The 25,997-nt window shown below is 42.7% G+C and overlaps 1 protein-coding gene across 2 annotated transcripts in view; it reads left to right on the forward strand.

Annotated features, from left to right (window-relative positions):
• Positions 1-6,935: 6,935 nt before the first annotated feature.
• CCDC170 (coiled-coil domain containing 170) overlaps positions 6,936-25,997 on the forward strand; it is a 63,455-nt gene continuing 44,393 nt past the window's right edge. The window contains exon 1 of one of the 2 annotated variants that reach the window (XM_081140671.1): positions 6,936-7,080. In XM_081140671.1, coding sequence (XP_080996797.1) covers positions 7,006-7,080 — 75 coding nt within the window. In that variant the 5' untranslated portion in view covers positions 6,936-7,005. The remainder of the gene's footprint in view (positions 7,081-25,997) is intronic. The other variant, XM_081140672.1, reaches the window with a different exon arrangement.

Raw genomic sequence — 25,997 nt, forward strand, 5'->3', positions numbered from 1 at the left:
CTACCAATATTGTAAACCTCTCTTTTAAAGATTATGTCACTTTATAACAGCCACAAATATTTTTGTAAGTATTATGGCTTCATTTTTCTTCAAAGAATTTCATAATCTCTTTGATGCTTTCAAAAATATTATGCACAATGAATTTCGACCCCTGCCTCTTTTTGCTGATATGATTCATTTTATTTAAAAAACCATACCAAATTAATACAGAACAAATACATTTTAAAAGTTACTTTTTGAAGTAACATTTAGCCTGCTTTTCAGAATGCATGATAAATGCTACAAATCTTTGAACTCCTTTTACTCTTTCCTTTAATTTTTTCATCTCCAAAGACTTTCAAATATAGAATAAAAAGCACTACAAAGCAGAAAAAAATAACAAGATTTCCAGATTTCCCCCCCATCATTTTGTCATGTGTGACAAATTTCTAAAACTTTGTACCAGAGTGTTTTGGAAAATATATTTTTACTTCAGGTGGATAATTTTGAACAAGAATATATAATTTAAAAGAATCATATCATATGGTTTATATACCTGAATTGGTTGGAAGTACATTTGGCTTATCTTATTTAATTATCACATTATTAAATATTAGTTACTTAATGGCAGTTGTCACAATGAAAATATTAGTAGATTTAAATTGGGAACTCAAATATATGAATCATTCTGTATAATAAAGAGCAGATCATACAACTGCAGTGTGACTGTCAAAATCAGTGGCCGATTGCAGTGGCGTGCAGTAGATTTTTTTATGCACAGAAGTTATGTTCCATAAAGTTGCTTCAAACACCTGAACCTAGGAGAACACAGCATTCGCCGTCAGTCTCATCATTTCCATTAACTGATCAATACATAACCTTGTTTTAGATGCATTTCTGCTTAAAGACACTTTGTTTATGTGTATTGTAGATTCATTAACATTAAACTCATAGCCAACAGCACTAAACTTAGGCGTCGTGAAGCTCATCTAACATTATTTTCTCCACAGCCTTGTTATGCTCAGGAACACTAGGCAGAACTTCAGCACTATGAATGGGGTTAAACAGTGAAATCACACACACACACACAGCACAAAAATGCCAAAAAAAAAAAGTGGCACTAAGTATACCTTGAACCGGACACTTGTTTACAGTAGGAGCTGAAACCAGAAGGCAGAGCGTGGCCTTGTTTGACCTCAGCTGGGGACGTGCACGCCGAGGACTCAGATTTTTCACCACTCTGTGCACGTCTGCAAATGACCGAGAAAGTGTCATGAGGATTGACCTGGGGATTGCAAATAAATTTCAGTGAGTAGGTGAACTCATAAATATGGAATTGACAAGTAATGAGGATTGACCATATTTTTAAAACAAAGATATACACTGATCAGTGTGTCAGAAAGCCAGTTTTTTATTTAGAAACCCAAGTTCTATTTTAATAAATTTTTTTTAGTTTTTTAATTACAGTTGAAAGTCAATATTATATTAGTTTCCGATGTACAGTGTAGTGGTTAGACATTTGTATAACTTATGAAGTGATCCCCTGATAAGTTTATATCCACCTGGCACCATACATAGTTATTATAACACTACTGACTATATTCCCTATATTCCCTATGCTGTACTTTACATCCTCGTGACTATTTTGTAACTGCCAATTTGTATTTACTCTCTCCCTTTTTCACCTAACCCCTCAACTCCCCTCCCACCTGGTGACTATCAGTTTGTTCTCTGTATCAATGAGTTTGTTTCTGTTTTGTTTGTTTATTTAGATTCCACATGTAAGTGGAATCACATGGTATTTGTCTTTCTCTAACTCATTTCACTTAGCATAATACCTTCTAGGTCCATCCCTGTTGTCACAAATGGCAAGATTTCATTTTTCTAATGGCAAGTAGTAGTCCGTGGTATGTACGTAGTACCACAGCTTTTTTAGCTACTTATCTATTGATGGGCACTTGGGTTGCTTCCATAGCTTGGCTATTGTAAATAACACTTCAGTGAACATAGGGATGCATATTTCTTTTCGAATTAATGTTTCGGATTTCTTTGGATAAATACCTAGAAGTGGGATTGCTGGGTCATCTGGTAGTTCTATTTTTAATTTTTTGAGGATCCTCTATATTGTCTCCCATAGTGACTGCACCAATTTGCAATCGCACCAACAGTGCACGAGGGTTCCCTTTTCCCCACATCCTTGATAATATTTGTTGAAACCGAAGTTGTTTTAGATATTATTCAGTTATCCAACTTTTTCCTACTTCATAAATCCAAGCAGCTGGTATATATCTAACCTTTCAGAAAAGACACTTGAGTTCTACTAGTTGAAAAAAATGTCATAATAAATGTACAAATCACCCGTCTTCAAAGATCAACAAAAGTGTAATAAATATACAAAGAAACTTCAAAATAGCAAAAATGTCCTACTGTGGACGGTGGGCCTTGAAATGTACTCTTGTGCGGGGCACCCCCTGACCAGTCATACCTGGCAGCCTGGTTGCACAGGGGAAACACAGCCAGCAGGGTGGGTGGGCCCAACGTTTGAGAAATTCTGACTGTTGGATGATATCAATAACAAAGAACTTGGAGGCCTCACTGGAAAGACCTGTACTGCCGTTTATGCTGTGTGAACCTGAGCGAGCTCCCTCCCTGAACTTTAGTTTTCACATCTGAATAAGAGTATAATAATACCCACCCCAGAAGAGTTGATTTGAGGAGGAAAAATAATAACCTCTGAAAACTACTTTAAAAAAAGAGAGACATATGATGGTAAGAGTTTTCCGCTTTTCCAATAAACAGTGAGGGTTCCTTGAAAGTTTTAGAACAGGGGAATAATCTGATCAGATTTTGGGTTTTAGAAAAATAATTCTAGCATTGGTTTGAATCTAGATTAGATAGCTGTGAGGGGATGTGGAGGGGAGAGGAATCAAAGAAGGCCTTTAGGGCACTCTTGCTTCACCCCAGACTTTCCATAATCCTCCTGATTGGTTGACATCTTTTTCCTAATGAAGAGACACATGGGGAGCTGGATCTTCTGACAGTTTGCCAGAAAGTGCTCTCTCCCCTTAGAATGGAAAAATGTTAACATTGATTGTCCAGTTAATCCCTCCAAATGTTTCCTAAAATATTAAGCTATTTTAAACTTGACAACTCAAAGATCACTTCAGTAAGGCCACGAAGGATGGTATTATGTACAACAAATCTTTCTGACTAGTTGAGGAAATACAGATTAAAACTTGTTGAAAGTCAAATAAAATTCCTATAAGTGCAGAAAAGATGTATTATTGTGGATGTTTTTCAGTAATTTATATTTACTCAGCTAAAATATTTTTACAGTATTCCCAATTTTTGATAAGGATTTTGCCCTTGGAAAGAACAATCTGGAGTTTACTTTAATGATGAAACTGAAGGGCCCTGAGTTGGTTATTTTCAGTGGTTCTCTATTAGCCTATTGTAAAGTTATAAAATGGATTGCATTAATTTAGGTATAAAATCTATTGGAAACAGTCATATGTATGGGGAAATAAAAGACAATAGACTTTATAGATAAATGTCTAAATTTATGAAGACCTCTGAAGTGACCTTGATAAATTGTTTTACAACTAGCTGTGTTGTCATATGAGAACAAATAGGGACAGGGATTGTTCTAGGATAAATTGGTAAACCCAAAGTCATTGCTAAAGACTCTTTTCTTCCAGAGATCAAATAGAGATCAGCAAAACAACCAAGTCCAAGCAAGGGTTGAGAGTGGCTCGAAAGACCCTCCGATGCCCTGTGAGTTAGGAAAACAGATTTGGTGGTCTATATTTTACCAAAGAATTTTCCATTAGATGACTAAAGTAGTTGTTTGCAGCCTTGGGCAGCATTTCATTCAGCTGCTAAGGAAAATATTTCAATCAAACATAGTCTTTTAAAACCATCTGTAGACAACTAAAATGTCATAGGAACAGTTTCAGTGACAGGTTTCTAAATATACGTCAAAAGCCCCCAAAGTCATTATCATACTCTAAGTTTTCTTATGAGGAACATGTATATTTGCAAGACAAACAAGTAAACAAGAAAGCCCCCCCCCAAAAAAGCCCAAGGGCCAGAAGAGATACAGTTCTTCATTGCCTCCCAGATTAACTTGGGAGGCATGTTTATCTTGTCTCAGATATGTTTGCTTAACATATGTCAGCACTCCAGCTTTATAAATATATTTCAGGATAAATTTTAACATGCTAGCAGAGCAAGCTGGAAATTCTGGTTTAAGCTGGATGCCCAGGACTTCCTGTTCCCAAACTGCAAAATATGTTTGCTTTCCCCTATCACACCTCAGATTAATTTGCCCCAAATTGAACTCTTTCTTCTCCCTCCTCTGCTTTATCTCCTCGCTGCGTTTCAGGCCTCAGCAGCCTTCCAGCCTGGCTGGTAACCTTAGACCCAGGTTGATTCCACCTCAAAATCTTCCCTTCCCACTGTCACCCCCCCCCCCATTCCCACCTGTTCCTCCTGTCACCTGGCCTGGGACAGCCCTTTCCTGCAGGCCTCCTTGCCTCTATCTGTCTCCTCCAACATACCCACCAACTGTTGCTACCTGCCTTTGGGTCAGCATTCATAATGCTCTGCAAAAGCTTGGCTAGCGGTGGTCCAAACTGAGCCTGGCATCTAATGAGGAACATCCCTCTTCTATAAAGAAGCAGTTATAGGTGTCCTAGGTCCCACAGCTGGTAGCTTCCTGCCTTTGTTGTCGTCGTAAAGGAAAGTAGAAGTCTGTACTGAGGTATTGTGGATCACAATACGTTGCCCACACATGCAGTTTTGTGAGAAATCTGGGCTGGAACATGCTTTGTGCATTTTTACTTCCCTCCCTTGCTTTAACAGGGTTCCCCCTGCCAGCCTGTAGTTCTACCATCTTAGTAGGCTAGTCCCAAATTGTAGTCCCTTCCAGGGTCCAGCTCAGACCTACATCCACACTCAGGCTTCTCTTTCTCAACACAAAGGACACATCGCCAGATGCTGCCTTGAAGAGTCACTTAGCTCATGTCTTAACATCCAGAAAGCTCAAAGGCATCTGGCAGAGGTCAGGCCAAGCACTTTTTCTGCCCTACTTACCACAAAAGGACATTTTTCACATAGAGAAAAATCTGTTTCACGCTGATTAAAATTTTTCTGTATTGTGTGTATGATTTATTTCAGCTTTATTGAGGTATAACTGACAAATGAGACTGTAAAATATTTAAAATGTGCATAGCGATGATTTGAGATACATTGTGGAAGGATTCCTCACATCTGGTTAATTAACACATCCCTCATCAACACTGACTTTTAAAGACTCGAATTCGTATGTTCTGTTCTCAAGAAGAGTTATAAGGTTGATGAGAATGACTGGAATTAGACTTTATGAAATTGAATTCTAAAACAATTGCATGTAGGGTTAACAGAGAAGGGACTTTCTCAGGGTGGTTCTCTTCCAGGTGCCTTGAGGTTTCATCAGCTGTTGTGTCTCCTACAGTAATGTCTTTTCACCAACAATTTAGCAAACGTGTAGTGATTCTGTTGCAAGGAGAAACTGCAACCTGAAAACATGTTTACTACAAACCATCCTATTAACAGGAGATATACGGAAGTCTCAGTTTCCGCTAAGGACTTTTTATTTAATTAAATTAATTAATTAATTTTTAGAATTGCTTCAAGTGAAAGCATTGAGGTGATTCTGGCCTGGATATGTGGCAATGTTGCTGTAAAATCAAAGGCCAGTGTAAAGGCCAAGGAATTCTCAGACGCAAGAGTGATGCCTGCAGATGACCGGGTGCAACCCAAGGAAAGAAAGCTGACACACGTCTGATTTTGAACTGTGCAGAGGTCTACCCAGGGCCTTAGAGTGAGGTGAATGTCGGTTCCAGTTTTAGCTTCTGCTACAAGTCCTGGGGTTGCTCCCCTTCTCTGCGCCTTAGTCTCATGGTCTGGGGTCTGACTCTTTGCCTCTGACCAGCTGTATAGCCCGGACAACTTATTTTATTTCCCTGTGATTGGTAACTCTTTTTTTAATTTCTTTTTAAATATGTCTTCATTGGTTTCAGAGAGAGGAAAGGGGAGGGAGAGAGAGAGAGAGAAACATCAATGATGAGAGTCATTGATCGGCTGCCTCCTGCACGCCCCCTGCTGGGGATGGAGCCCACAACCCGGGCATATGCCCTGACCGGGAATCGAACCCCGATCGCCTGGATCCTGGGTCGATGCTCAACCGCTGAGCCACACCAGCCGGGCGGTAACTCATTTAAAAAGGGCCTCATCCTAATACCCACTTCATAATCTCTTTTACTTAACGAAGGCAGGCTCAGAAAGCACCGGCACAGCACCTGCGAGAGCACGCGTCTCATCTTTACCCCGCGGCCGTCACTCCCGCAGCGTCACGCGGCATCCCCTGCGGCGCCGGGAAACCGGGACCAAAGGGCGCCCCCAGGACGCGCCGGGCGCGGGGCCGGTACAGAGGCGGGCGCGGCGCGCGGTCCCGCCCCGCCCCAAAGCCGCGGCGCTGAACCGGCGCGGGCCCCGCACCCGCGGCGCGCCCGGGGCCGGCCGGGGGTTCGGGCAGAAGCGTCTGCGCCCAGCCGTGCAGCCCAGGGGCGCGTCCCCTCGCGTCCCCTGGCCCCCGCCTCGTTCGCGCGCCGCGCCGGCAACACCGACCCCTCGCTGCCGCTGGTCCCCCGCCCAAGCGCCAGACCCGCAGTTGCGCTCGCGGTGCAATTCTCGGCGGAGACCCACCTGCAGCCCCGCGGTCCCCCCGCCGCGTTAGCAAGTGTCAGCCAAGCCTCGGCCTGGCCAGGGGGCCCCCGAAGCGGGGAGACGCGCGGGAGGATGGGGGTCGCCCCCGGGCACGTCTCAGAGGCGGGAGGCGGCCGGGCGGGGTCACGGGGCGCCGCCAGCGCCGGGCCGGCCGCCTCCCGCGCGCGTGGCGGTTGCCCCGGGAGACGCGCCGGCGGCTCCGCGCGCCGCAGCCTGTTCCCGCGCCTGGGCCGCAGCGCGCCGCGGGGCTCCGCCGGCATGAGCCTCGGCGCCCCCTCGGGCCGCCCCGGGCGCCCGGACCCGACCCGCGACGCCTCGTCGCCCGCGCCCGAGGTACGGTCCCCGCCCGGCCGCGCGGGGTGGCGGGGCCGCCGCTCCCCGCGCCGGGGGCTCGCCGCGCGCGCGGGTCCCGGGGGGCGCGGACGTCTCCGGGGGCGCGGGGAGGGCAGCGCCGCTGTCTCGCCCCGGCCGTGGGCTGGAGCCGACTGCCCGCGGCCCGCGCGGCCCGGGACGTGGGCTGGTCCCGAGGCTGCGGAGCGTCTGAGTCCCAGGCTGGCCCCGTTCGCTTCTCTGCGCAGGGATTTGCTCGGTGCACAGTGTGTCCGTCTCCTGTCGACCCTCCCCGGACGCGCTGCCCTCCCCCACCCACCCCTTTGCAGCAAGTAATCCTTCCATTTAACTTACCCAGCTTAGACACTAAGACGACTTGGAGCAGGTTCTTTAAAACCTGATGGGGCCTCTTAATGTCAGTCCTGAGCTAGGTCTCTGGCCCTCTTCTGGTTGTTAATCACCCCAGACGCATTAATTCAGTTGCCGTTGGATTCATTTACTCATAACTCCCAGGAGAGACCCAGGGGACTTAGGCATCGCGTGTGCTATCTCTGTCTCTCTCTGTCTCTCTCTGTCTCTCTGTCTCTCTCACACACAGTGCCCACTGGCTCAGCCTGGGCTCTGTGTCCTCTTGTGGACCTGGTATCAGGATCCCAACACTCATAGTGTGATGGTTGCTAGAGGCCGGGGAGCTGTGTGCAGCTGAATTTGTAACCTGAGAGATGCCCTCAGGACTTCTCCTATTCATCTGCTGTGATTGTTGCCTTACTTACATCTGCCCTATATTCAGATTTCTCTGATTCCTGACATGTTTGTGGAAAACTACTACTGTCTTGTACAAATACAACGAATTTTTCTTCCATTCGACATTTGCATATTTTATCCCCAGCTGGTGTCCTCCGTGAATTAAGAATGCTAGCCCATGGCCTAAGTATGTAGTATTTTTATATGACTTATATGTGTTTCAGTCACAGACGCCATGGCCCTTTATCCCTAAAGACCAGTGTGTATCTCTTAAGAGCAAGGGTGTTCTCTAGCCAAAATGCAGTGATCAAAGTCAGCATGTTTAACATTGTTGCAATAATATTATCTAAGGAACACTATCCGCTAAAATTTTGCCAGTTGTCCCAATAATGCCATTTACTGCCAATTCTTTTTTCATTTGAGGATCACACTTTGTATTTAGTTGTTATGTGTCTTTTTGTCTGTAAACCTGGAACAGTGAGTCCCTCAGCCTTTCTTTGTCTTAGATGACACTGATCGTTTTTGCAGAGTCTGGGTCATTTGTTTTGTAGAAGAGGTTTATCTGATTGATTTTCATGATTACATTTTGGGTAGAGTCCTGTGTAATGATGTGGCTCAGTGCATCATACCAGGAGGTACATGCTGTCAGTTTGTCCCACTGCTGGTGATGTTTCTAATTGGTGCTGTCTGCTGGATTCCAGTGTAAATGTGGAAGCATAAGTTTTAGCCATAAACAAATGATCATGTTGAGTAATCTTACTGATTCATATTGAGATTTTTAGGGTACATTTTACTGCCTACATAAAGGAAAATATCTACCACACCCAAGATTTTAATTGACCTAGAGGACCTACATTTTATTGAGAATAAAAGTGTAAGCAGAAAGGCCAGCATTTATCAAATTACTTTTCCAGTTTAGAAAGTAATTTCACCTGAACAGTCTTGTAAGTCAGGTAGGCAAGACAGGAATTTCCTATTATGCAGATAGCTTGCTTAATTAGCTAATGATGGAGGGGGAGGGGACTTAAAAATCTTTGTTTTGAAAGTTTACTATTTTTCCTACCACTCCATGATGCATTGAAAAACAGATTCAAATACAAAACAGGGATAGTATGTAACTCAGCGAAGCAGTAGAATACTGCAGGGACTTATTCTTGGGTTCAGGTAGTCCTAGCAAGACCACTTATCTGTGACACCGTGGACAGAAAAATATTACTTAATGTCTCAGAACTTTAGTTCCTTCTGAAAAATGGGATCAAAATACATATCGCTTAGTGTAGTTGTGGGACCTCACAGTTAAATATAAAGCACCGAATAGAGTGACAGAGTAAGTGCTTATTAATATTCGCTATTATTATTCCTTATAACTTTTGGAATTTGCCTTGGCGCCAACACCAGTACCACGCAGTCCTATTGCCATCACCGACCCCTCCTCAAGATCACAGTCAAGAGAAACAGGCACCCACACAGTGATTGCTTCACTGGTATCACCCGGGAACTACATTGAACGCGGCACCTTTCTCAGGCCAGTTTACCTCTAATGGGAGCCTCGGCAGAGCTTGACCAGGCCAGAAAACGTGCAGAGTGGTACCAAGAGCAATATTATGTGGATTGAAGTGGAACAGCCCAAGGGTGGGTCAGAAGCATGCTCTGGGGAAATTTATACATACAGCTGCCAGCAGAATATAACTTGTCGGTGAAATAAGGCCTAGAGGCTGAACAATGTTACCAAGTTATATAAAGTAACATCATCAGTCAGCCAAAAGCTATGGCAGTTTGTCAGGTGTGTGGGGTAAGGGCCATGGGTCCCGGTGTCCCGTCCGTGACCCCGACTGTCCTGCTCCTGCCCCTGATGGTGACCTTATGTAATGATCCAGCAGAATGCAGCTGTGCTCGCGACATTAGCGCCCCGTTCGCTGTGGCCTGTGTAACCCGCGCTGTGCACGCTGAAGGTGGACTCGGCCTCCTGCTGTGGGCTCCGCGGGCCTGCTTCGTGCAGGGGATCGCGCCTCCGAAACACCCCTTGCAGCCCCCTCCCCCGACACGCTTATAGGTGAGAAGTGCTTGGATTGGGTGTTGGAAGCTGCAAATGCCTGGTGGGTTCCCAGCTACTTGGCTGTGTGAGTGTTTTCACACCCCTGGAAGGCCTGAGCCGAGGCTATGCTCCCGTGTACGCGGTGGTTGGGGATGGGAGCCAGTTCCTTGCCTCTCTGCGCGGGTTAGAATAACTACCTGCTGGAGCTGTTAGGAGAAGCGGATGTAAATAGCAACCGTCTATCAACAGCTAGAGTTGTTGCAAAGCAAAGGACTTAGAGCTGGTCATGTATAATTATGAAGGAAGTAAAGTTAGTTTTCCCTTTATTTCCTCACCATTTCAACTTTTTAAGAAACTGTGATAAATACAGGTAACATAAAATTTAGCGTCTTAACCATATTTAAGTGTCACTAAGTACATTCACATTGCTGTGGAGCCATCACCACTATCCGTCTCTAGAGCTCTCTTCTTCTTGCAAAACTAAAACTCTGTACCCACTAAACTATATCTCCCCATTACCCCCTTCCCCTAGCCACTGGCAGCCACCATTCTATAATTATACAAATTATATTTCTATTTGATAATAATAAACATTTTCATTCATAAGGAAGTTGTAACAATTGTAAATGTGTATGCATATAAAAAATAGCCTCAAAATGCATAAAATAAAAATCGACAAAAGCAAAAATATATAGAGATATGGACAAATTCACGACTAGAGTAAAACATTTTCTTAGCATGCTTCTGTTAGTATCTGATAGCCAGACAAAAATTTGTCAAGAGAGACATAAAAAGAGCTAAAAATATCAACTTGGTTAAGCCATTATGAAGAGGAAAAGTACATGAAAAAGTTGTAATATAGCTGTAAAAGTTCACAAGATGACTTTTCCTCTTTGCCCAAGAGGATACATACCTTTAGACTATGAACTAATAATCAATTGGACGAAATCCTAGAAACTGTACTCTATTGGTAGGAATCGAACTAGAAAAGCAATCAGATGTTTTCCTCTTGTTTTAAATAAGAAAGGGCTTTATCCTATCCAAAATAAGCGATGACCAGCTAATCACGAGAAAACATTAGACAGACTCGCCTCAGAGGATTTTCTACAAAATGACTGCGGTAAAGGGTCAAGGTTGTGATTGGAAGAGACTAAGGAGACATGGCCACTCAGCGCCATGTGGGGGTCTGGACTGACTGCTGGACCAGAAAAAGGACACTAATGGAAAAACTGGTGCAATTTGAATAAGAGCTGTAGTTTTGTTAATAGTATCGTGCCAATGTTAATTTCCTGGTTTTAATCAGTGTACCTGAGTCATGCAGGTTATTAACATTGGGGGAAGCTGGGTAAAGGCTATGCAGAAACTCTCTGTTCTAATTTTGCAACTTTTCTCTGTCTAAAATGATTTCGAATACAAACTTAAAAGAAATAGCCAGCTAATCTATTTGCACGCCCAGTCTTATTTAACTACATCACTTAGTTTCTCTTGGTATCTAATTATTCCTGGGCCAGCTGGCTGTAGAATGCAGCGTGCGAGAAAGCATTCAAAGCACAGGCAGGAGGAAGGAACTTGAACACCTACCGGACAGCAGGTATCCCTTTGTGTATTTTTAAAAAATGGTGTGTGATTTACTCAATGTTACTAAGTAGAATGAGTAGCCTGTCTGAAACGATAGTGAGTGCTCCTTGGTTTGTATTTGAATTAAGTTGACTAATTTAAAGGCTTACTTTTTTTGTGTTCAAGGACAACTTAAAAAAATTTAATTGGAAAAGGGAGTAACGCTTGCTGCACCAGGAATTATTTATGCTATGTTCTTTACCCAAGGTTTCTTTTTTTCTTTGTTTCACTTCCAATTTTTTCCCTTTGAAATTGTTGCTTTGATCTAAGGCAGAGAAGTTCAAAGGCATTGCTGAGGTTGACCAGTAGCACCGCTCTCTTTCTCTTACTAATACCAGCACAACTATTGATTATGGTCCCTATATGACATGTTGAGAGTCGAATAAAATATTTTAAATATTGTTTATAAAAATAAATATTTGAATTATATTTCTGGGTGACTGAAATAACTTCCTTTTCATTGACTGAATTTACCCTATGAGTTTCCCTCCTGAATCTTCCCTGTCAGCTTTGTGTGGAAATATGTTTTTCAGCATTTTCACCCTAGGCTAATCTCAGTATCTGTGCAAGGGGAACAACTTAAGACATTCCCCTAAGTCTCTTCTACCTCAGAGAAAATGAAATAGGTATTAGTGGAGAATTCCAAAGGCAGTATATTTATTATTTATTTATTATTTATCAATTACAGTTGATATACAATATTATGTTAGTTTCAGGTGTACAACATAGCAATTAGAGATTTATGTAACTTACGACGTGATCACCCCAGTGAGTCCAGTACCCATCTGACGCCATACGTAGTAATTGCAGCATTACCGACTGTATTCCATGTGCTGTACTTTACCTCCCTGTGACTATTTTTATAGATGGTAATTCGTGCTTTTTAACAAAAGGAAGTCTTGATGTTGAAATCTTGTGAATGTTTGGACTAAGCAAAAATGAGAACTTGGGAGGAAATCTGAACCAGAAATATTCTACTTTGTGAGTCATACATTATATTGTCACCCACTTGGCAAGTATTCACAGTCTTAGGCACTCTGTTAGACACCAAAGAGGGAAAGTCATTTCTCCAGCAACTATAAATGAGCGTCTGTTCTAAAGGTGGCACTGTTTTAGATAAGGTTCCACTATCATAAAAGTTATATTCTTGTGCGGAGGGGGGGGGGGGGGGTGGGAGATAACAAAAAAAAAAAGTAAACCAGTAGCTAAACAAGATACTGTTATGGTCAAAAAGAGAGTGGTAAATGTTTTGAAAATAAAATAAAGCAGAACAACAGGATCAAGATTGAGTGGCCTGAAGGGTAGGGTCTGCATCCGGTAGGGTGGGCGGGGAGGACTCTCCAAAGAGAAGACATCTGTGCCCGAGTTGCGAATGATGGTGGGCCAGAGCGTTCTCAGAAATGACAAGGGCGACTGTAGGCCCGTGGGTGGGAATGAGGGTGACCTGTGAGAAGGGGACAGTTGTACAAGGTCCCTCAATTTGAGTATGTGTAATGTTTCCCCATCATGAGATTCGATTTTTGGCATTTACGGTAATTCTGTATGAGAGATGTGTTCTTCTCAGTGTATTATGTCAGGAGCCTTATGTCAGTTTATCTCATTATTAATGTTATAAAAGACAAAGTTTGAAAACCAGATTAAACAGACTAAAGATACCTGATGACTACATTCACGCATTCATAGTTGCTCTAAGGAACCTTCTGGAGATGATTGGTGGATGGCATGGTGTCATCAAACTTCTGAAGCTGGCAGTTGTATGCAAGGGACTATTCTTGTTCTTAGGGGATACATGCTGAGGTATTTAAGGGTTAAGGGCCATGGTGTCTGCAAATTACAAATGATTCAACATCATAATTACACACATGGAGAAAGGAGAAAACCAAATGGGGTAAAATGTTCTCATAGTTGGTGAATATAAGTGAAGCGTATACTTGAGTTTATTGGATTATTCTTGTAACTTTTCCCTAAGATTGAAATAAAGTGTTAAAAAAATAATGCGCCTGCAACAAATAGGGTTTCAGAGTAGAAGACACTGTTTCTAACTATTGCGCTTATGGTTGAGTAAGTAAAAATGGTCATAAATAAAAGTTTAAAACAGGAAGAAGACAAGCTTGGCGGGAGTAAAGATGTGGCCTCCCTCAGATAAGGGTCTAGAGGGAAAGACAAACACGCAGACACAATGACACAGGCTGCTCTAGGAGACCAGGGGGAGGGATGCGGAGGCGACGTGTAGCTGAGGCCACTGGGCGGCGGCGGGAGAGGATGTTGGCTTGGAAGTGCCAGCAGGACGTGCTGGCGATGTCCAGTGACAGTCGGGACATGAGCGATGCAGGGGTGTAAGCCATCAGGTACTGGGGGCGGCTGAAATCTCAGGAGGGCACGAAGTAGGCCCGAGAGGGTGTCTCGAGCGATGAGACAGAGGGCCGAGGACAGCACCCAGAGGATACCAAGCTGGGGTGGTGCCAAATGCCAAGGGAGGTCAAGCCAGGGAAGGACTGAAAAGTCTTCCTTGGACTTGGTGGTCAGGGCAGTCTCCTCCCAGGGCGTGAAACCCGAGCTGAGCTTTGGAAGGTGGGTAGGAGTTCGCTAGGCAAAGGGTTGGGTTGGCTTGTTGGTGTGGTTTCCAACCCCGCTGGCTCCCTCAGGCCTCATGAACACACCGCTCAGTCCTTGGGATTCCTCCTACTCCCGGGCGCTGAGCTGCAGGTAGGACCCCTCTCGGAGGCTTCCGTCTCCATGGCCACGTCCTGGGAAGCAAGGGAATTAGCTGGAGTTTTTATTCTTCCCCCCACCTCCCACTCATCTCAGGTCTTAGGTTCCAACAGGGTGAGCAATGTCTAAGAGCTGGTCATGTGTCCCCTCCACTTCTCCTTTCCCCATACGTTGGGGCCACACTTCCCCTGGACTTATTTAGAATAGACAATTAGGATATTAGGGAACAGCGGCCAAAACCGATGGTTATGGTTTTGGCTAGGTTGGCTGTTAAATGTGTCTTTTTGATAGTATTAAACTAAGTATTTTAAGGCTGTTTCGGACCATGACTTAAAAACCATGTCATTTGGGTAAAGAATGCTTTCACTCCTGTTCATAAAGGTACATGGGCAGGCTGGCGTTTACTTAAAAGCAAAATTCACATATTTATTCAAGTTTACAAAGCTAGATTTTTTTCCAAGACACAGGTGATAACAGTTTGTTTCACGTCATTCTGACCTTGAGACTGTTTATTTGTTCCCTAGTCTGGCAGCAATATTTGCATGAAGATTTTTGTGGCCTTGTGCATAGCCTGGTATCAACCTCAAGGTCCTATATGCTCTTGAAAATACAGGGTGTGGTGGTAAGTTTAATGTGTCAACTGGTTTGGCTTAAATATTTGGTCAAATACCAATCTAGATGTCACTGTGAAGGTGTTTTTCAGGTGATACTGAGATTTAGATGAGTAGATTTGAGTAAAGCAGATTACCCTCCATAGTGTGGGTGGGACTCATCCAGTCAGGTGAAGCTTACAAGACTTGAGTCCAACGAGACTTAAGTATCCCTATGGCAATTTTATGGCACTAGAGAATCATTCTTTTGGAAGATGGGATAAACTATATTTCAAGTCCATTCTAAGGGAAATATTTCTGAGGAGCCCATGTGTATAAACAACTTATTAAAGTTTAAAGCACACACTCAGCATAGAAACTAAAATATTACATCTTGAGGAAATTTCACTTTAAAATAATTTATCAAGTGTTTTATAATAGATGGAGTGGAAAAATCTCACCTGGGAAGTTTTAGAGTCTTTAACATGTGAAAAGACATATATTATATATAGGATAATGAAGGAAATGTCCAGCCTAGTTGTCAACAGAGATTTTTGGGTCTGCCATTCCTCTCACAGAAGCTATCTACCCCATATGTGATGCTGTTCCCAAATCTGCCCTCAGTATTCGCCTTGACAGTCTTACACCCTGTACCTGCCTTGGAGATAGATCCAATATAAATGCTAAAACACTGCTTATCACTTAAACTAGGGCCCGAAGTTAATTAATTTGCCTGTGCTTTTCCTTGCATCCAGCCTAGGAAGTTATCTTGCTAATGTAAACAGATTTAAAAAAATACCTGAAAGACCTTTATATTTAATTAAAATATAAGCTGCTAAACTGACTACACCCAAATTATACAACAGTTATGAACTTATAGAAAGCAGAAGGAATCTTCCAAAAAGTGGATGGAAAGAGATTTATGAATTTTATTGAAGTTAAATTCTTTGAACTTAACATTAGCTATGGAAATGCAACTCATTGCAACAGCCAGACTTATAGGCAGCAATATCAAAGGTCATAAAATAATCCAATTTAGGGAGAAATGATTGTTTTAACATTTAACCAGATATATATGGGCCAATAACATAGTGAGTAAAAAACGTGAGACTCAGACAGGCTTTGATTTGAATTCTGGCTGTGCCATTTCGTTCATTCCTTCATTCATTCTGGAGATATTTACTGATACCCTGTCACTGGGGACACAGTGGTGAACGAAACAGGCATCTTCCTGACTCTAGGGACATCATTGTCTAGTGGGGGACGTAGATATTAAGTGTGAATAATCATACAGTTAAAAAATAGTTACAGTTGGGTAATTAGAGGAAGGGTAAGTTTTGGTGACATGAGAGCAAATAACTCAGGAACCTAATTTAGATCGAGGGCTTGGGAAGGCCAGTTTAAGGACTGAAAGTCGGCCCCATGGCGGCTGGGTAGAGTGAGCCAGAGTAAGAGGTTGGAGTTGAGGTGGGAGAGGAGATGAGGGGAGGGGGCAGGCTGGGGGGGGGGGAGCCGAAAAACACAGCTGTGAGATTTGATCACATTTCTTACCCTCTTTGGAACTAAATTTCCTCTTTGTGCAATGTGGATGGAAGTAACAGCTTCAGGTGGTTGCTCTCAGGATTAAATGACTCTGTATTTGAATCAGATTTAATACAGGCCTAGCATAGTAAGTATTTACTACCCGGTGGCTATAAATAGTACTAATGTCCTTATGGAGTTTCCATTCTGGTGAGGTGATAATATCCACCTCAAGAAAGGAAACAAGCAAAGAGAGGCTCAAAGTTGTTTAGAGAACCTCAGAGAAACATTCCACATTTATGCTACTTTTAGAAACAGATTATTTATTGCAGTCACAACTGAAGAGAGAGGCAAGACAAAACATCTTAATGTTTTCTGATTAGCAAGCAAACTTAAATGACACATAGCAGCGAGGCTGCAGAATAATGATTCTGAAGTTATAGAGTGTGAATTAATGTAATTTTCCGTTGTAAAACCTTGAGACCAGGAGTAGCTGTTAGACAGAGGCAACAAAGACAGGAAGCTTCTAAAGACAGGGTGAGCTACAGAAATAATTGCAAACTTATTAGTCAAGATATTTTCATAACAAGATACAGAATAATCACAGAGAGATAGGGAGGGACCTTTACTCCAAGAAGGGTTAAAATTTATAGTTTTGGTTCCTTCAAGGTAAATATTTTAGATGCTTTAAACTCTTATCCTGATGTAACAAGATGTGGGTGAGTAATTCGTGGCCTTGCCTCCCCAGAGTATCTGGGCAACTATCTCCTATCTTCTCCAGCATCTTCTAAAGCTCGTATCTATGTTCTAGGTTGATTTCTAGCCAGGGCTAATTTTAAAAATATGTATTATTTTTCTAATTTTACAAGAGGTGAATGAAATTAAACCTATACTTGTTCCAACAGGCCTTTGTTTAGCGATAGTAAGGTGCTATTATAATTAAGTAAGTTCAGCCAGGTGTTTTTATCTTTGATATGCTAACCTTAAAGATGTGACCAGAGGGGAAGAAGCCTTTCCATTCTGTCCATCCATCTACCCATCTATCCATTCATCATCCATCCATCCACCCATCCACCCATTCATTCATTCATTCATTCATTCAACAAACATTGGATGGATATCTATTCAACAGACAGTGATAGAGGTGTTCATCATGTGTAGGAAATGTGCTCTGTGCTAGGGATACAAATATAATTGATTCTAGGTTTTCCCCTCAAACCCATAACCTTGTAGCTGAATTGTTCATTTATTAATATCCAACATGTATTTCATGAGTGACTACTCTGTGCCAGTAAAAACATGTAGGGCCTGTCCTCATGGAGCTTACAGTCTAGAGGCAGACATAAAATGTAGTGGAGAAAGTAAGGACTGTGCTTTCCTAAATGGGCTTTTGGCTACACAGGGGATGCAAAATGCTTATGGAGAGGTTCAGGAAGAAAATATTTGCATTTTTATTTATCTTAATCTCAGCTTAATTAATATTTTTGTGTATGTTTGGTAATGTGCTTAATAAGTACAGTAGTACATGTGTACTATTTATACATACATAAAATTCAAGTTTATTCCGTAAATTCATACTCACAGGGCTGCATAAACAAAAACATTTGCAGACCTCAGGGTAAAAGCATGGGTGTAGGATCATCAGATAGACTTGTGAGTTTGCAGTCGGTTTCTGTCACTCACTACCTGTGGGTCCTTGGCCAACCCTGAACCCCTCACCCTTCATGAGGACTGATCTAAGGATTGAGTGCAGTAATGTTAGTAGAGTGTTTATGTTGTGTCTGTTTATATCAAGGCCTCAAATATGATGACTGATGTTACTATTATTATTCACGTGCCAAATATTAAAATTGAGGCATCTTCAAAGTTATATAGAAAATATTGAGAAGGGACTGATGAAGCAATGACCCTTAATGTCATAAAACTGTTATGATAAATTATTGGTGGGAATGTAAATTGGTGCTATTTTGTGTGTAATATGTACTAAGGTCCTTAAAAATTTTAATTCACTTTAACCCAGTTGTTTCCCTTCCAGGAATTTATTCTAAAGAAAAAAATAGGACATTCCAATAGATTTTTAACAGTGACAAATGGGAAAAAACCTAAAGGTCCAAAGGTAGGAGAACAGTCAGATTAATTTACAGCTTTATAATGGCATATTGGGCATCTCTTAACAATTTGGAGAATACCGGGAACATATGAATATTTAGTGAAGGGGACAGGATACAAAGTTATAGTGACCCCAATTATGCTTTTTAAAAAGCACCCTGTTGCATCAGTCTACATTTATTTTGGGATGAAGTTTTGGCAGAGCCATTTTCAACCCTGATGTTGAAATGCTTTCAAATTACTAAATGAGCTTAGAATATACGACATTTGAGAGCTTGGTAAGTTGGTGAGATATATGAGGTCTCTACGCTCACCTAACAGGACATATTTCACTGGTCTCAGCAGGAAGCTGGGTCCAGATGATGAGGAATGCAGGCTTCGTACCCAGACAGGAGGCCCCAGAAATGTGTTTCTGATATTAACTTAGTGAATGCTGTCAAATGATATCCAGAGGATTGGCCAATTCGTTCTGGGCTCTGCTTCCAAATTATCCTAGAAAAGCCAGAACCCCAGAGAGATGTCTACTTGGACTGCATGGTTTTGACCTTGCTACAGAATTGTTTTTGCTGAACAGGCACTTAGCGTTACCCGTTGGATCCTTTCACAGGTTTTGAAATATGGCCATGACTTCCTGTAAGGAATAGGTGTTGTGATGCTCATTTGCTTCGCCTCAGGGATTGTGTGACTCGTGTTGATTTGCCTGGAAAGTCAAGCTGTGGCCCACCTCTAGCAGGGGCACAGCACCAACAGCATGTATATGACACTCGCTTCCTCTATACTTAGCTTTAAAATGTTTTTTCTTTGCTGCTGTTTGCTGACTTCCTTTTTGTTTTTCTTGGTTTGACATTGGGTAAGAAATAAACCTGAGCCAGGCCGGCGTGGCTCAGTGGCTGTTGACCTAGGAACCAGGAGACTGCGGTTCGATTCCCATCAGGGCACATGCCAGGGCTGGCTGTGGGCTCGATCCCCAGCAGGGGGCATGCAGGAGGCAGATGATGGATGATCCTCTCTCATTGTTAATGTCTCTGTCTCTTCTTCTCTCTCTCTGAAATCAGTAAAAACGTATTTAAAAAAATAAACCTGAAACTTTGGATGGAAGGTAAAGTCATTCTCTGAAATCTAGACCTTTGGTAAACTGTAAGGATCAGGGGACACCCTAGCAGGGTGGGGACTTGCCTCCAGTTTCTGACCCTGCCGTGGTAAAGGAGAAGCTACTCAGCTGTTGGAAAGGATGTTCCAGAACAGCACAGAGTCCATGGGAGGCAACCTCTCTCCTGTCAGGACGGATGGTTCTGTGGTGCATCGTGGTTTCTGGTTTGTCAGTGCCACGGGACAGGGCCAGGCTGAGGCGGGCCGAGTGGGAGAGTCTGTGGGCTTCCTGAGCCGACCCATCACCAGCGCAGAGGGCTCAGCAGGCGTCAGCCAGCTGCAGGGGCTGCCGGCACTTCACCCAGCAGATACTAGTAAAAAGCGCACCCATCCATCTGTCCATCCATCCGTCCACCCACCCACACGTCCACTCACCCACCCATCCGTCCATCCATCCATTCATCCATCCTACAGGCGGTTACTGAGCGTTTGCCTTGTGAGGCCCGAGTGGGCGCAGGCCTGATGCGGTGACCATCACAGCCCTCTGAGGGACTGAGCCGTGAGACAGTTAATTACACCCACAGTTCATCCCTGGCCACCGTGTCCGGTGCCGTGGGAGGGTGGCTGAAAGATAGCACTGTGGTGCCTGGGAGTTCTGATTGATCAGGTTCTAAAGGAAACTGGGCCGAGGAAAAGGGGTTTGGAAGACTTATTAAAAAATATTTTTTTGTTTTTCAGTTAGAGTTGACATTCAGTGTTGCATTAGTTTCGGGTGTCCAGCATCGTGGCTAGCCATTCCTGTGAATGACTGAGCGATTCCCCCATTAGGGGGCTGGGAAGACTTAAACTGTAACCAGAATGAGTGAGGGGTTACCATGGAGGCCTGTATACTGTCTGCTTCTTCTTGGCCTCTGGTCCCTTCTCTGCTCTCCCCCAGGTGCCTCCTGCTGTGCTCTTCCTGAGGTGGGAGGAGGGAGGGTGAGCCCTGGTTGCCAAGGACGCATGGGTTCTGGCTTTCAAAGGGAGGGGTCCTAAGGAGGAGGACCCCTTTGCATCTGAGGACATTTTTATTCTCGTCATGTGATGACGCTTGCTAAGCATTGCAGTTCAGAGCTTGAAATCTGCCTTTAATCCTGTTTATTCTGGGCACAAAAGAGAAAAATGAATTCTCAAAACCCAGTCGTGGATCTTGTGCTGTCTCCTTGCAGATCTTCTCATAGGAAGGTTCCGCATCATTTGATTTCTTTGTAAAGTGAAACCTCCAGATTACATGCTGCTCACGCTTCCCACCGTCTTCTCGCTTTCCCCCCCGACGGGCCTCTGTTGGAGGCGCTGTGGCGTCAGGAGTGCGTGGGCCTGACGTCACGCCCTCCTGCTGACGGAAGACAGGCTCCTCGACGTGCTGACACGGCCTCATTTCTATTGAGACTTCCTCGGGCAGAGCGAAGGGCCGCGTGGCAGAGAAGGCAAGGATTTAATGCAACACAGACGTTCTTTAGGTCGTTTCCCTCTGGCTTGTCTTTTGTTCATTGGAGATCCTTTTTGTACAGTGACTAGAAACGTTAAAAATCATTGAATCGTTTCAGTTTTTGAAGAGTCTTACTACTTTGGCTATAATGCTATTTATATTCCATTTATTTTAATAGTGAACTTCCTGTGAGAAATGTAGTGAAAACCTTGACAGGTTCAGACGCGCGTGGGGCGTTGCTGGGAGCTCAGGGGTCCTTTCTGCTCTGCCTTTGTGAGGCTGAGGTTCAAGTGCAGGGTTTCCTGTTGCCTCTGGGCCGGGAAGGAATTTGCAAAGGTGGAATTCAGTTTCTCAGGCCTGAAGATTAGGATGTGGAAATCAAGAACCTAGAAGATCGGACTCTTCAAACAAGCTTTCAGTTGTCTTTTGTTTAATGAATTAAGAAATTAATCTTAATATTAAAATTAATCACTTCAGAGGTAATGAAGTTTGGTGGGAGTCCTTCAGACCATTAAAAATACTTTTTGAATTCATACTTATCCTTGTAGAAAATATATTCTTTTGTTTAACATGTATTTTAAGAACATAAATGGTATCATGTTGTTAGTTTTGTTCTCTAATTTACTTTAAAAATAGTATGTATGAGATCTGTCCATGTTGCTCCAAGGAGTTCAGTTCTTTTACCTGCTTTCTAGGCTCCCCTCTTATGGGTGGGACTATACGGATATACAGTAGTTGACCAAGTGATGGACACTAACAGCCATGAACATTCATGTAGAATTAGGAGTAGAATTGGGGGGGCCACAGAGTATATGCCAAAGTGCCTCTGGCAGGGGCAGGGACATATAGTACATGCTCATTCATTAAACACACTTTGAATTTATTTTTAAAAATATACAACACAAAAAAGCACTCATTGCTTTCAGACCCACTACTAGTTGTTTGCTATTTGGTAATAGAATATTTTTTAGGCTTAAATCATCTCATTTTCAGGTGAGGGGATAACAGTCTCTACTCATAGGGTTGCTGTAAAGAATGAATGGGAACAGCTTCTGCTTCAGTAAATATTAGTGGTGATATAGAAATATATGGAGAAGTACATTTTTCAAGACCTGGTTGATGCACTGAATTAGGGGAGAAACTTGGCCAGGTGGGAGGAAGTTGGAGACTAGGGGAGGGGATGGTAGAAGGGATTGCTTACCAGGGCAGCACAGGAAGCCTGAAGAGGCAGGGAGGGAAGGGGAGGGAGAGGGAGAAAGGGGGGAGAGATTGGTTCCACAACGGGAGGGCCGTGGACGTGCAATTGTGCGCTGCAGTATGGAAAAGGCTGGAACAAAGGGAGCGCGCTTATAGGAGAGAAAGACAGGGACGGACTCGGGGGGTTTTGTGTGTCAGAGGTAGACAGTCATTTTCTTCTCACTTTTTTGGTCCCTGGGATAATAAGAACTATAGTAGGAAGACTGGCCCCAAGACGTTGTCCCTAGGTCAGATAATTGGGCGCATTGTGTACTAAATTATGAATACGCTTATCTCTTCTTTACGCCATTGAGCTTTGAAACCAGCCTTTATTCTGAAAAGACTATGAGTCACCCGGTGAGGCAATTTCCATCATTATCATAATAATATCAGTAGCAGAATCAAATCATGTGTAGCTGGCTTTCTGAAATTAACATAAAATTGCTTTATGGGGTAGCTGAAAGATACCTAATAACTTAGATTGTCCTCATGTGAGGACCAACGGACGAGTATTTAATCTTGCTATTTCCAATAGGGCGAAATTAGTTTTTTTAAAAGTGAAGATGGTTTAATACTTAAGAAAAAGTTGAAGAATTTTCAAAAAATATTACGGATTTCAGGAGGGCTTCATTGAGAGAGCAGAACCCCTGGTACGTCTGCTCTCCCGTGCGTCCAAGTCCTCTCTGCTCCCTGGGCTGTTTCTTTGTCCTCATGGTCTTCATAACGACACCGCGTAGCAGAGTTTGCCATTTTTCTGTATCCTTGTACTTGCTACTCTTTTTTAATTTAAGGGGATAATACTTATTCTTCCGATTCTGAAAGTAATACGTGGTCATCGTAAAGGATTTGGAAAACATAGAAACACATAATAAAGAAGAAAATAAAATCTAGTCTTATAGCTAAAAGCTAACCACAGTTAGCACTCTCTTTCCAGTATTTTTCTTATCTTTAATTTTACAAATAATACATTAATATATACTTTTTGGAAAAAACTAAACCACTGTGTCCTCCCCCCCCCCCCCCCAGCCCTGCCAGCTCCAATTCTCATATTGGCTCCAGAGGTAAATACAGTTATTTATGGTCATGTGTGTTCTTTCACCTTTTACTCATTTTTCCCCCTAAATATATTTGTATAAAAGGCATAGTGCTTTTACTTTTGTGTCTTTTATGAAACAGGTTATCAAACTATAAATCGACACTTTCCTGTCTTGCAGATAATTACTATGTCCAAACATATGGGTCTGTCTCGTATGCATAGTATTTCATAATATGGAAATACCTTCATTTAGTAATTGCCCTGTCGACAGGAATTTATATTATTTCAACACCCCCCTCCCCTTTTTTTTGCCATTAGAAATAATAATATAATGAATGCCTCTGCATATCTTCATGCACATGTATGAGTATTTTTCAAAGGGAGATAAGTGGGGAGTAGAGCTGCTGGGTCAGACATTAAAATTTTTAATAGAGACGGCTGGATTGGTAGGGCATCCAAAGGGTTTAGCCACTTGATATTCCTGGCAGCTACATATGAAAATAACTTTTTCTTTATACTTTACGAACACCTAGTGTTATCAAATCTTTTATTTTTTCCAAACAGATGTATCAAAAATGGTGTGTCTTTAATTCTTATTTCCCTGATTATTAGGAAGATCGAGCATCTTTTCATGTGTTGTTGGCCATTCATATTTCTTTTAATGGGAATTTCATCTATTATCTATCTATTCATTTTTATTATTGGGTTGTTTGTGATTTTCTTACTAATGTGTAGGTATTTAAAAACATTCTAGGTTCTAATCTTTTGCCTGATGCATATAAAACAATTTCTTTCAGTCTCTCATTCAGCTACATATATAATTTTTTTTACAGGCCTGGGATGAAACTCTAGGTACAATTTTGTATTTTGTCTTCTGCACTAAAAATTGTATTTTTCTGTGTCATTAAGGCGCCTCCAATTGTGGGTATTTCTTTTTATTCTTCTTTTCTTCCTGTTAACATGCTCCTGTCATTGGGCTCTAAATGTTTCTAAGTTTTTGCTATTGCAGAGTTTGGGGAAATTTTGCCAAAGAATGCTTTTTATCTTTCTTTTTTTCTTTTCTTTTTTTAAAAATATGTCTTTATTGATTTCAGAGAGAGGAAAGGAGAGGGAAAGAGGGATAGAAACATCAATGATGAGAGAGTCATTGATCGAGCCCACAACCCGGGCATGTGCCCTGACCGGGAATCGAACCCTGATCTCCTGGATCCTAGGTCGATGCTCAACCGCTGAGCCACTCCCGGCCAGGCTTTCTTTCTTTTTTTAAAGAATGCCTTTCTGAATATCTTTGTATGTAATCTTGGGTATATTTTCATTTCTTTGGATAAGGTTGTAAGAAGACAAATATTGTTAACTTTTTTTTTTTTAATACGGAGCGCTTCACGGATTTGCGTGTGACCCTCGCGCAGGGGCCGTGCTGGCCTCGGTAGGTGTCGTTCCAGTTTCTGTGCACGTGCCGCCGAAGCGAGACTGCTGTTAGCTTTAAAGTCTACTGAAGCGCACCGCCAAGGTCCTTTCTGGAGATTGTGTACGATTTTCTTTTCCTATGAGCAGTGTGTTAGCATGTCTTTTTCTTAGAATTCTCTCTTAATATACTTGATTATTAAGTATATTTCAAATGTTGCTAAGTTTGAAGATCAGAAATAATGGCTTGCTGATATTATAGTTTGTATTTAATTGATGACTAGTGAAGTAGGCTACTTTTCATTTTATTAAACATTCATAGTGTGTCTGATCATTGTTAGTTTTTCTATATAATTTTTCTTTTAGGGCATTGGTTTCTTATTGGTTTAGTAAATTCTTTGTATATTAAGGTTTTGACTCTATTACTTTTGCAAATATTTTTCCAGTTTGTTCTTTCACTTTAAATTCTGTTTACACTTTTCTAATGTACAGAAGTTTAAAAATTTTGTTGCCTTCTGCGATTTTTTTTGATGTTCTTCTATTGCTTCTATGTTTAGAAAATCCTTTCAAGACAAGATAACTATGAATTCATAGGGCAATATACAGCCCTAGCTGCTTTGCTCAGTGGTTAGAGCGTCAACTGGTGGGCGGACTGAAGGGTCCTGGGTTCAATTCCGGCCAAGGGCAGGTAGTTTGGTTGCAGGCTCGATCCCTGGCCCCATTTGGCAATGGAAAAATTATCCTCAGGTGAGGGTTAAAGGATAAAAAATAAAAATGGGAACATACAGTTAGCACGTGTCCCTTCTGTTCCTGGAAAGTAGCCACAAGCAACAAAGAAAATGAGAAACAAACTCCATTTTCTGATGTAACCAAGAGATGGCTGAAACCCTAAGTCACAAAATAAGCGGCAGCTTTTCCCAAAGTAGTAGAGGCTGAGCGCAGGGCAGGCTCCTCAGCTGCAGAGCGCAGACGAGCTGGGAGGCTCAGCTTCCAAAGACCGTGGGGACTCTGAGAGGCCGACCGGGAGTCCGTGTTTGTAAGGGCAGGTGGAGGTGTGTGGACTGGCCTGGGAGCTCCTCTGAACCCCCTCAGGCTCCAAAAAGCAGGAGAGGGAGGGCGAAATAAAAATCACTCTACAGCCTGGCTGGGTGTGGCTCATCCCCTAGGATCTGGGAGATCGGGGTTCGATTCCTGGTCGGGGCACATGCCCGGGTTGCAGGCTCGATCCCCAGTAGGGGGTGTGCAGGAGGCAGCTGATCAGTGATTCTCATCATTGATGTTTCTCTCTCTCTCCCTCTCCCTTCCTCTTTTTGAAATCAATAAAGACATATTTTAAAAAACCCACAAAATTGAGCATCC

This window comes from Miniopterus schreibersii, assembly GCF_964146895.1.
Source record: "Miniopterus schreibersii genome assembly, chromosome: 6".
In the NCBI taxonomy this organism is placed as follows: Eukaryota; Metazoa; Chordata; class Mammalia; order Chiroptera; family Miniopteridae; genus Miniopterus; species Miniopterus schreibersii.